Here is a 12268-nt window from a genome sequence, read left to right on the forward strand (position 1 = left end):
ATCCTAATGACATTTTTTTCAGAAATAGAAAAACATTTCCTAAAACTCATATGAAATCTCAAGATACCCCAAACTGCCAAGAACAGTCTTGAAAAAGGAGAACAGAGAGGACTCATACTTCCTGATTTTAAAACTTACTACAGAGCTACAGCAATCACAACAGTGTGGTACTGGCATAAGAACAGTCATATAGACCAATGGAGTAGAATAGAGTGCCCAGAAATACTCTCTCACATACACGGTCAATGACAAAAAAAACACACTGGATATCCACATGCCAGAGAATGAAGGCGGACCCTTGCCTTATGCCATATGTTCAAATCAATTCAAAATGCATCAAGACCTAAACACAAGAGCTAAAACTATAAACCTCTCAGAAAAAAAAAACATTAGAAAATCATGTTATTGGATTTGGTGATGGTATCTTAGATATGACATCAGAAGCACAGGCAACAAAAGAAATTGGCCTTCATCAAAATTAAAAAGCTTTGTGCAAAGGACTCTATCAAGGGAGTAAAAAGACAACCCACAGAATGAGAGAATTTTCTTGTACACCATATATCCAATAAGAGATTAAAATCCAGCTAGACAAAAGGACTCCTACAACTCAACAGTAAAAAATACCAAACAACAAGATTTAAAAATGAGCAAAGGACTTGGATATGCCTTCAAAGATGACACACAAATGGTCAGTAACCCCATGAAAACATGCTCAGCATCACCCATCATGAGCGAAGTGCAAACAGAATCCACAGGGACAGGCCACTCTACCACTCACTAGAATGACTATCAAAAGTGAATTGAAAAATTGGTGTTGGAGAGGATGTGGAGAAATTGGAAATCTAGTGCACTGCAAGTGGGGATATAAAACGGTGCAGCTGCTGGAAAACAGTTTGGCAGTTCCTCAAAAAGTTAAACAGAATTCCCCTATGCTTCAGGAAGTCTACTTCACATACAGACCCCAAAGAATTGAAAGCAGGGACTCAGATACTTATGCATCAATGTTCATAGCAGCATTATTCACAACAGCAAAAAGGTAGAAACAACCCAAATGTCCATCAACTTACTAATAATCATAGTACATATACCCAGTGGAATGTTATTCAGCTTTATAAAGGAATGAAATTCTAATCCGTGATATGACATGGATGAACTCTGAAAACATTATGGTCAGTGAAATAAGCCAGGCACAAAGGGACAACTATTCTATGACTCCACTTACATGAGGTACCTAGAATGAGCAACTTCTTAGGGACAGAAGGTAGAATGCAGGTTACAAGGGGCTAAGGGTAAAGGAAAGTGGGGAGTTATTAATGGGTACAGAGTTTGTTTGGGATGATGAGAAACTTCTGGAAATGGATAGTGGTGATGGTCACACAACTGTGAATGTACTTAATGCCAATGAATTGTACTTAAAAACGGTTAAAATGGTAAGTTTTGTTATATGTTTACTACAATAAAAAATTCAACATATTTGAAACATACAATCTGAATATTCCTATAACCATTAATGAAACTGAATTTTTAATATAAAATCTCCCAGAAATTCCCAGGTTTTGATGGTTTCATTGGTGAATTCTACCAAGTATTTAAACAGGATTTAACATCAATTTTACACAACTGCTTTCAGAAAAGAGAGGAAGGATATTTCCCAACTCATTTTATGAGGCCAGCATTAACCTGATAACACAGAAAAAGACCATGAAGAAAAAGCTACAGATGAATTTCTCATGAACCAAAGAAAGAATTCTCAAAAAAAATTAGCAAACTGAACAGAATATATAAAAAGAATGATATACCATGAGCAAATGGTACTTATTTTAGCTACGCAAGGCTGATCAACATCTGAAAAACAATGTAACCCACCCTATCAGCAGGTTAAAGTAGAAAAATCATGCAATCATACTGACGTGGCAATATTTACGAAAAAAATAATTCAGCAAGTTAGGACTAGAGGGGAACTAATGAACGTCACGAAGAGTGCCCAGAAGACACCAGTCACTGTCGTCAGACTTCCTGGTAATGTAAGATCGGACAAAGGGCAAGGACGCTGATCCCACCAGTCTCATTTAACACAGCACTAGGAGTTCTAATTGCAACAAGGAAAAGAACGAAAAAGCACACAGATTGGCAAGCAAGAAATAAATCCATCCCTATTTTCAAGTGACATGATCATCTACATAGAAAATTCCAAGGGATCTACAAAAAGAGATCCTAGAATAAGTGAGTTCACCAAGGTCTCTGGCTACAGGATCAAAAATATCAAAATCAATCTTACATAATAGCAATGAACATAAAGAATCTAAAATTAAAAACACATCACCATTTACACTTGTTCCAAAGAAAATATTTAGGTGTATACTTAAAAAAAACCCTGAATGTTGAAAGTTACAATATGCTAATGAGAGAAATCAAAGATGACCCAAATAGACATACTGTGTTCATGGACTGGAAGACTCAGAGTTAAAGGCAGCAACTCTCCCCAGTTTCATCTATATGTTTAACACAAGTCCCACGAAAATCCCAGCCAGGTTTCTCGGTAAACTTATTCTAAAATTTGTAGGGGAAGGCACAGGTCCTAAAACAGCTACAACCATCTTGACAAAGAATAAACGGGGAGGTATCGATGTACCCAGTATTAAGGTTTACCTTACAGTTACAGCAATCAAGACCGTGGCAGAGGGCCAGGCACGTGTATCCTGAGAACAGAAGAACCCCAAGAGACCTGCCCAAAGATGCTCCAGAGATCTGTGACAGAGGTGCAAAACTGACCCAACGGAGGAGGGGCGGTGCTGAGGCAACCGGACACCTGCGCGCAGAACAGTGGGCCTCGACCTGATCCTCACATCTTACACAAAAATTAGCTCAAAATGGATGAGTTTTTGTCTACATGTGAAATGTTAAGCATAAAACTTTCAGAAGAAAATGGGAGAAACGTCTTTGGTACTGAGGGTTTGGAGAAGAGTTCACAGACTTGACAACCAAACCATGATCCATAAAACAAACAACTGAAAGGTTAGTCCTCTTCAAAATGAAAACATTTCCTTTTGTGAAAGATCCTGTTAAGATAAAAAGACAAGCTATAAATATTTATTTGCAAGTGTACCAGACTGACAACTTACTCCTCCCTCATCCCAATGGTTTATACAATGAAAGTCTTTCGGAGAAGATATCTTTATAGAGCTAATAACACAGTTCTCTCTTTGAAATGAGGATAGAAAATACCCCCTCTCTACAGGGCCCAAGGCCACTATTTTTCTGCTATCTCACTATGGTTACCTCTTAAAGAACAGTCCCCTTTTTTGCTTTCTAGATCGTTGGCGCTAATCTTCCCTGGACTAGGGAAACTGTCAAGCAGACCGGTATGCACCCCAAGCCAACGCTTATGCTTTTGCTTTGGAGGCACTGACACAATCTGTTGGGGGCAGGCTGGCCTGTGGATGCGTAGGGCCTTGGCCAGGGCACACCACCTGACCCTACACCCCCTTCTAAGGGCAGCATGCTGTGAGGGGAAAGGTCCCCGAGGTAAGGCCAGAGCCCCTGGACTCCAGCCTCCCTGGGCTGCTGACTCGCAGTGGGACGCTGGCCAAGTCCCTGCCATCTGCACCATGAGGGGACGATGTGATCTGTAAGGTGTTCCCAGTTCTGAGAGCTGGAGTTCTCCCTCGATATTAAGGAGGGCTTTAATTTTATAAAGGTAATATATGGCCAATATCAACAATAATCCAAGAGTGTTGAATTCAAAGAAATATAAAAGTCAGCCTCAAATCTATTCCCAGAGATGGTTACCCTAAATATTGCCAGGTCTGAATGCCTGTGTGTGTGTATGCACACTCACATACACTTACAGTTGATGGAAGTTGATTCATGCTACAGCATTTGTTCTGTGACTTGCTGTTACCAGAGGTCTACCTTATTCTTTGTAAGGGTTGCTGAGTATGGTTTTGAATTTATGTATTTAACCATGGGGTTTGAGAACATTTGGCTGATAGAAAATAAAGCCGCAAACCCCACTTCAAATGTACCTCTGCACACATGCCTAAGTGTACCTAGAGAGAAAATGCTTTGAAGTAGAACTACTCAAAGGTTCTATCAAACTGCCCTTCCCAAAAGGCTGAACTAATTTACATGACTGTCTACAGAAGTGAAATTGTAAAGATATGGCTGATACAACAGAAGACATATAAAATGACCTTCTTGCTTACCCCAACTCCACAAATACACGCTCACTGCATATTAATACTGATATCATTGATTCAAAAGAAAGCATACTGACGCTACACAAACATAAGCTCATCATCTTGGACAGTAGTCTTCAAAGAGTGTTCCATGGACACCTGGGGGTCCATGAGGTTATAACTATTTTCATAATCATTTTGAGATGTTCTTTGCCCTTTTAATGGGGTTGAAATGTGCACTGTGGTGTAAAAAATGTAGTGTATAAACCTACTGGCCCTTAGCATGAAGAAAGGTAACAGCATCAAACAGTACAAGAAGTCATTAGACTCTTCACTATATAACAGCAGTTGAAAGAGAATGCCACTTTCACTTCATGTCCTAGATGATCACAGTAAGCAGCAATCTAAGATAGTTACTAAGTTTCCTACCCTCTGGTGTAGCACCCCATATAATCTCCACGCCTTGAGTGTGGGAAGGACCCCCACAATCAGGCTCTGATACATGGCAGAGGTGAAGGGATTCTGAAGATATAATTAACATGTCCAATCAGTGTGACTCAATTACTCAAAAGGGAAACTATACTGGGTGCTTCGGACATAATCAGGCAGCCCTTGAAGACAGGGCTGTAGACCTTCTCCGAACTAACATTAAGGTAGTAGACTCTTTTTCTGTTGGTGACCTTAAAGAAGCAAGTGGCCACATATTCCACAGCTGCCCAGAAATGAATTTTACCAACAACCCTGAACCTGTGAATGCTGCCTCATATGGGAAACTGGGCATTGCAGGTGTGACTAGCCAAGGACCCTGCGACAGACAAATGATCCTGGATTATCTAGGCAGACCCACTGGAACCGCAGGAGTACTTATCAGGGAAGGGGACAGGCAGGAGGGTCAGAGGAGAGATGGTGATGGAAGCAAGGCTGAGGGAGAGAAATGTAAAGTTGCAGTGTTCTGGGTTTGAAGACGGAAGAAACTTATTCCAACAGCAAACTACACATTTGGGTGCTAGCAATGGGCACAGCTACAATAAACACCTAAAACTGCTGAAGCAGCTTTGGAATAAAGTAACAGACAAAGGCTGGAAGGATTTTGAGGAGCCTAATAGAAAAAGCCCAAATTGCTGGGACAGGCTGTTAGTAAAAGTCTGGATGTCAACAGCCAGTAAGATAGGGAGGATTCGGAAGGAAGTCCAGAACATGGTAGAAAAAACCTGTATCACAGTAGAAGATACCTAAATCATCATGAACAGACTGTTGACAAAAACATGGCTATTACAGGCTGTGCCAGTGAGGTCTCTGATGAAATGGAGTGACACACTGTTGGACAAGGAAAGAAGATCCTTATGATGTAGTGGCAGACACCATGGCCGAACTGTGTGTCCTGTAGTTATGTGGAAACCAGAACTTGTCAACAATGTACTTGGATATTTTTAACTGAGGAGATTTGCAAAGTGTTAAGGGTATGGCCTCATTTCTTCTTGCTGCCCATAGTAAAATGCAAGAGAAAACAAAGAGATTGAAGGAAGAGCTCTTAAGGAAAATGGAGCCAGCACCTGATGATTTGAGATTTCAACCTCTCCTCATTGCAAAAAGAGCTAAAAGTAGGAGATTCATGTCAAGAAAGCATGTTCTCGGGAGAAAGCCAATGGTATCGCTGGAAAACTGTATGTATACAGTGCCTTGGAAGGGTCAAACTGTCAGTGGTTTTTGGTTACACAAAAGGCTCTCTGAAGAGATGCAACAGGAGACTCACGGATTCCCTCAGCCATCTTGGCAGAAACCAGGAACACGGGACTACCTAAGAAAGATCTGTGGCAGGGCCTCTCGCTCAATGGAGTGATCTCCACCACATACATGGGTTTACTGTCCCATACTTTCCCCCACCCCAGTTTTGAGTTCAAAGATGGTAAATATAGATAGATGTGACCCACTAAAACAAAAGCTCTTAAAGTCCTAAATAATTTTGGGAGTTCTGAAACCAAAAAGTTTGAGAACCACTGTTTCAGGGTTCTCCTGTGCCTTGAAGGGCCCCCAGCTCTGCCAGCCCAGGGTGGCTCTGTGGAGTGGCAACAGGATGCAACCCGACCAGGGCGCTACAGTGCTGGCCAGTGCTTTCAACCAGCTCCGACTTACCTCCTCCACCTCCCGCACTTGGTTTCCTGCGGCCATCATCTCGATCATTTCGATCATCTAAGATGTCAGCCAGGTCAAAGTCACGACCTTCAGTGGACCCCAAAACATAAAAGAGAAAGTCACTTGGTTAAACTACAGGTAGCTCATTGGGACACTCTCCCAGAGGAGGCCCCATAGGGTCTTCCCTTACCACCCTCCTCACCGCGGCCATGTTACCTGCAGGCTTTGCTGGAGCTCTGGTCGTTCCAGGCCTCCTGGTTGTGGTGGTGACATGGTCCCATCTCTCTAAAATGGGGAAACGGGACAGCAAGGGGAGCATGTTAGTTATAATATAGCAGCCACTTCACGGCTCAGGAATGTCGCATCATGAGTAGAGTTACTCTTGTTTTGGTCCTTGAGGCCCCTGTAAGGCCTCTGAGAATCACCTTCTGGAGGACCAAGAGATGTGGAAGGTTTCAGTGAGATACGTTCTTATCAATTGTGTTCAGAGGATAGGCGGTGAGGCAGATGTGGTCTCACATGTGACTTGGTGATTAGTGGAGCTGGGGCTTGAGCCCAGATCTGCTGCAGATGACCACGTGGTCCAGGGAGTTCTGGAGCTTCAGGCCTTGCTGTCCACCGCTACCAACCTGGCACCATCACCACAGATAATACTGCCTGGGGATGGACTGAGGCTATGTTTCCAGTAGAATATGTGAGTGTCTTATAAACTGAAAGTGGTTCAAACACCAACAAAATATTTTACATAAATGTGGTTATTAGTATAAAAGTTAGGTCTGTGGGCTCAACCAGATTCCTTTAAAATTATGGACTTCTTTCACATCACTTACATGGCATGGTATGCATGAGTTTTACAGTAGTTTTTCTGGAACTTAAAGAATGTGCTGCCAGAGAAGACAAGTAATGACCCTTAGAATCTTACTACACTGATGGACAGTGATTGCACTGGGGCAGGAGAGGGGGAACTCGATAATATGGGTGAAGGTTGAAACCACAATGTTGCTCATGTGAAACCTTCATAAGATTGTATATCAATGATACCTTAATTTTAAAAAATTAAATTAAAAAAATGAGAAATTTAACAACTTAAAAAAATGTGCTGTGACTGTGCATGCTCCTGGAAGTAGTAGACAGAAAGGAAATTTAAGTAATGGAAAAACCAGAGCTAAAACAGGTTCAGCTTTATAAACAGCAATCATTCAATAATTATCAACTACTCAGAAGAAAAACCAACAAAAATAGAAATTGGTTGAAATTGAAAGGATGGATAAAAGGTATGCTTTGTGAATAGCAACTATAAGCAACCTGGAGTAGCTATACTACAATCAGATAAAACAGACTAAGACAAAAATTGTCACAAGAATCAAAGAGTGACATTTTACAATAGTGAAAGGACAAATCCAGCAAGAAAATGGCAAAACTGAAGGAACAAATAGACAATTTGACAGTCCTAGCTGGAGATTTCAATGCCATCTTTTCAATCATAGAACTGTTACAAAATCAAAAGGGAAATAAGACTCGAACAACACTATAAATCAACTAGACCTACCAGATATCTACAGAACACACCACCCAACAACACAACACACTCTCAAGTGCACATTTAATATTCTCCAGGATAACCCATATACTACGCTACAAACAAATCTCAGTGTAGTTAAAATGAATGTTCTCCAACCACAATGGAATGAAAATAGAAATCATTAACAGAAAGGCATTTGGAAAATTCACAATCGTATGTAAATTAAACAACACGCTCATAATAACCAATGAGCCAAAGAAGAAATCACAAGGGAAATTATTAAATACTTTCGAGATGAACACAAATGAAAACATGACGTACCAAAACTTACATGTTGCTGTGAAAGCAGTGCTCAAGGAGAAATATCTAGCTGTAGATATCCACATTAAAAAAAAAATCTCTAATCAGTAGCCTAACCTTTCACATTAAAAAGCTAGATAAAGAAGAGGAAACTAAATCAAGCAGAAGGAAGAAAATTAGGATTGTAAGACAAATGAAATAGAGAATATAAAAACAGAGACAACCAACAAAACCAAAACAATGGTTCTTTCAACTACTGACAAACTGTTAGAAGAGTGACCAAGACAGAAAGACGAACCAAATTACTACATTCAGGAATGAAAGAGAGGACATGATTACCAACTGTACAGAAATAAAAGGATTATTAGGGAGTACTATGAACAATTACATTACAATAACTTAGATATAGCTTAGATGAAATGGACAAAGCCCTATGAACACACAAACTACCAAAACTGACTCAAGAAAAGAACCAGAAAATCTGACTAGACCTATAACAAGAGAATGAATCAGCAATTTAAAAACTTCCCACAAAGAAAATTCCAGGACCAGAAGGTTTTATTGGTAACTTCTAGCAGATATTAAAAAAAAAAACACCAGTTTTTCTTAAACTCTCCCAAAAGATAGAAGAAGAGGGAACATTTCCTAACTCATTTCATGAGACCAGTAGTACCTTAATACCAAAGCCAGACAAATACACCACAAGACAGCTAGAGACCTATGACACTTATGAATATAGATACAAATTCCTCAACAAAATACTAGCAAACTAAATCCAGCATCATATTCGGATTTTACATCATGACCAAGTAGAATTATTCCAGGAATGCAAGGGTAGTTCAATGTATGAAAAATCAAATCACTGTAATATCCAATATTAATAGAATGAAGGGAAATAAAACACACAATCCTCTCAATAGATGCAGAAAAAGCATTTGACAAAAGCTAACACCATTTCATGATAAAACACTGAATTTTTACCTAGGAAGAGAAGGGACTTTCCTCAACCTGATGAAGGGCATCTATGAAAAGTCCACAGTAAACTTCATACTTAAAGATACTGAAAGCTTTTCTCCTAAGGTCAGCAACAAGATGAGGATGTCTGCTCTCACCACTTCTACTTAATATTGTACTGGAAGTACTAACAGCCAAAGCAATTAGGCAAGAAACAGAAAAAAAATCATCTAGACTGGGAAGAAATAAGTAAAACTATCTCTAGTTTTCATGATCTTATATGTCAAAAACCCAAAAGAATCCAGACATACCCCCCAAAAATATTAGAGATAATAAGTTCAACAAAGTTGCAGGATAGAGGATCAATACAGAAGAATCACTGTACAATTTTATTTCCATATACTAGCAATGATCAATCTGAAAGAAAAATAAGAAAATGATTCCATTACAATAGCATCCAGAATAAAATTATTAGGAGCAAGTTTAACCAAGGATGTATAGACTTATACACTAGAAGCACAAAACAATGTTGAAAGAAATTAAAGAAGACCTTAATAAATGGAACATCCCATGTTCATAGATTGGAAGACTCAAAGTTGTTAAGAGGGCAAAATTCCCCAAATTAATCTACAGATTCTAAACAATCACTACCAAAATTGTCTTTTTTTCTTTTTTTTTGCAGGAACAGATAAACTGATCCTAAAATTCATATGACTTGCATGGGACCCTAAATAGCCAAATTAATCTTGAAAAAGAAAAAAAAAATTAGGAGTCACATTCTCAATTTCAAAAGTTACTACAAACCTATAGTAATACAGTATGACTGACACTAGCATAAGAATACACATTTAGATGAGTGTTATGGAACTGAGAGTCCATAAAACCCCCATATTTATGGTCTACTGATTTTCAACAGGGTTCCAAGACCATTTCAATGGGGGAACAGATGGTCTTTTTAACAAAAAATGTTGCTGGGATAACTGGATACCCACACGTAAAAGAATGAAGTTTGACCCCTACCTCACACTGTATACAAAAACTACAGGTATTAGGATGTCTGTAATTTCAAAAAAAGGAAAATAGATTAAAGACATAAACATAAAACTAGAACTGTAAAACTCTTAAGACAACAGAAAAAAAAAATTTCTTGACCTTATAGACTTGGCAGTGATTTCTGGGATGTGATACCAAAAACACAGGCAACAAAAGCAAAGAGACAAGTCGGACTACATCAAACTGAAAAGCTTCTGCACAGCAAAGGACACCATCAACAAAATGAAAAGGCAGCCTATGGGAGAAAATATGCACAGATCATATATCTGATAAGGAATTAATATCAAAACTATGTAAGGAAATTCTATAACCCAACAACAAAACAAATAATCTCATTAAAAAATGGGCAAAAGAGTTAGACATTTCTCCAAAGAAGACAGACAAATGGCCAACAGGTATGTGAAAAGGTGCTCAATGTGACTCTTGACCAGGAAAATGCAAATCACAGCCACAATGAGCTCTCACCTCATGTCTGCCAGGACAACTATCATCTAAAACAACCAACATCCACATGATCATCTCCATAGATGCTGAAAAAGCATTTGACAAAACTCAACATCCATTCATGATAAAAACTCTTTAACAAAATGGGTATAGAGGGCAAGTACCTCAACATAATAAAGGCCATATATGACAAACCCACAGCCAACATCATACTTAACAGCGAGAAGCTGAAAGCTTTTCCTCTAAGATTGAGAACAAGACAAGGATGCCCACTCTCCCCACTTTTATTCAACATAGTTCTGGAGGTCCTAGCTATGGCAATCAGAAAACACAAAGAAATAAAAGGCATCCAGATTGGAAAGGAAGAAGTCAAACTGTCACTATTTGCAGATGACATAATATTGTACATAAAAAACCCTAAAGAATCCACTCCAAAACTACTAGATCTAATATCTGAATTCAGCAAAGTTGCAGGATACAAAATTAATACACAGAAATCTGTTGCATTCCTATACATTAATGATGAACTAGCAGAAACAGAAATCAGGAAAACAATTCCATTCACAATTGCATCAAAAAGAATAAAATACCTAGGAATAAACCTAACCAAAGAAGTGAAATACCTATACTCTGAAAACTACAAGACACTCATGAGAGAAATTAAAGACTATACCAATAAATGGAAACACATCCCGTGCTCATGGATAGGAAGAATTAATACTGTCAAAATGGCCATCCTGCCTAAAGCAATCTACAGATTCAATGCAATCCATATCAAAATACCAACAGCAGTTTTAATCTCACCCTGAGATATTCCCATGAATGCATCGTACATTCATTCCTGTTAGTCACATAGTGATTCCACAAGATTAGGACAATTAATTAGGAGCGATGTTGGTGAAGAGACCAGGGGTTACATGCAGTGTGTCATATACTAAGTCAGGTATTTCAGATGGGAATTTTAGAGCCCAATTCTGTGACCAAACTGCTTGAGTTTTCTTTAGTGTTGGAAGGACACTTCTTTAAATAAAGCAAAAATGTTAAATCATATCCAACTGAGCTAGAATCTATAATAATTTGGGTGCTGTATGCATGCTTCCTTTAAATAAAACCAGTGTTTTTGAAACATGTTAAAAAAAAATACCAAAAGGATTCTTCAATGAACTAGAGAAAATAGTTGTAAAATTCATATGGAACCACAAAAGACCCCGAATAGCCAAAGCATTCCTGAGAAGGAAAAATAAAGTGGAGGGGATTACCCTCCCTGTCTTCAAGCTCTACTACAAAGCCACAGTAATCAAGACAATTTGGTACTGGTACAAGAACACACCCATAGACCAGTGGAACAGACTAAAGAGCCCTGATATAAACCCAACCATATATGGTCAAATAATATACAATAAAGGAGCCATGGACATACAATGGGGAAATGAAAACCTCTTCAACAATTGGTATTGGCAAAACTGGACAGCTACATGCAAGAGAATGAAACTGGATTATCATCTAACCCCATTCACAAAAGTAAACTCAAAATGGATCAAAGACCTGAATGTAAGTCACGTAAAACTCTTAGAAGACAACATAAACAAAAATCTCCTGAATATAAACATGAGCAATTTTTTTCTGAACGTATCTCTTCGGGCAAGAGAAACAAAAGCAAAAATGAACACATGGGACTACATCA

The 12268-nt window shown here is 38.9% G+C and overlaps 1 protein-coding gene across 2 annotated transcripts in view; it reads right to left on the reverse strand.

Moving 5' to 3' along the window:
* Nucleotides 1–12268, reverse strand: part of CD99L2 (CD99 molecule like 2) — a 95534-nt gene that overhangs the window by 22898 nt on the left and 60368 nt on the right. For both annotated transcript variants that reach the window (XM_036908411.2, XM_036908412.2), the window contains exons 3-4: nucleotides 6528–6596; nucleotides 6312–6398 (exon numbers count right to left, since the gene is read on the reverse strand). In XM_036908411.2, the coding sequence (XP_036764306.2) occupies nucleotides 6312–6398; nucleotides 6528–6596 (156 nt within the window). The remainder of the gene's footprint in view (nucleotides 1–6311; nucleotides 6399–6527; nucleotides 6597–12268) is intronic.

This window comes from Manis pentadactyla, chromosome X (assembly GCF_030020395.1).
Source record: "Manis pentadactyla isolate mManPen7 chromosome X, mManPen7.hap1, whole genome shotgun sequence".
NCBI classification, from domain to species: Eukaryota; Metazoa; Chordata; class Mammalia; order Pholidota; family Manidae; genus Manis; species Manis pentadactyla.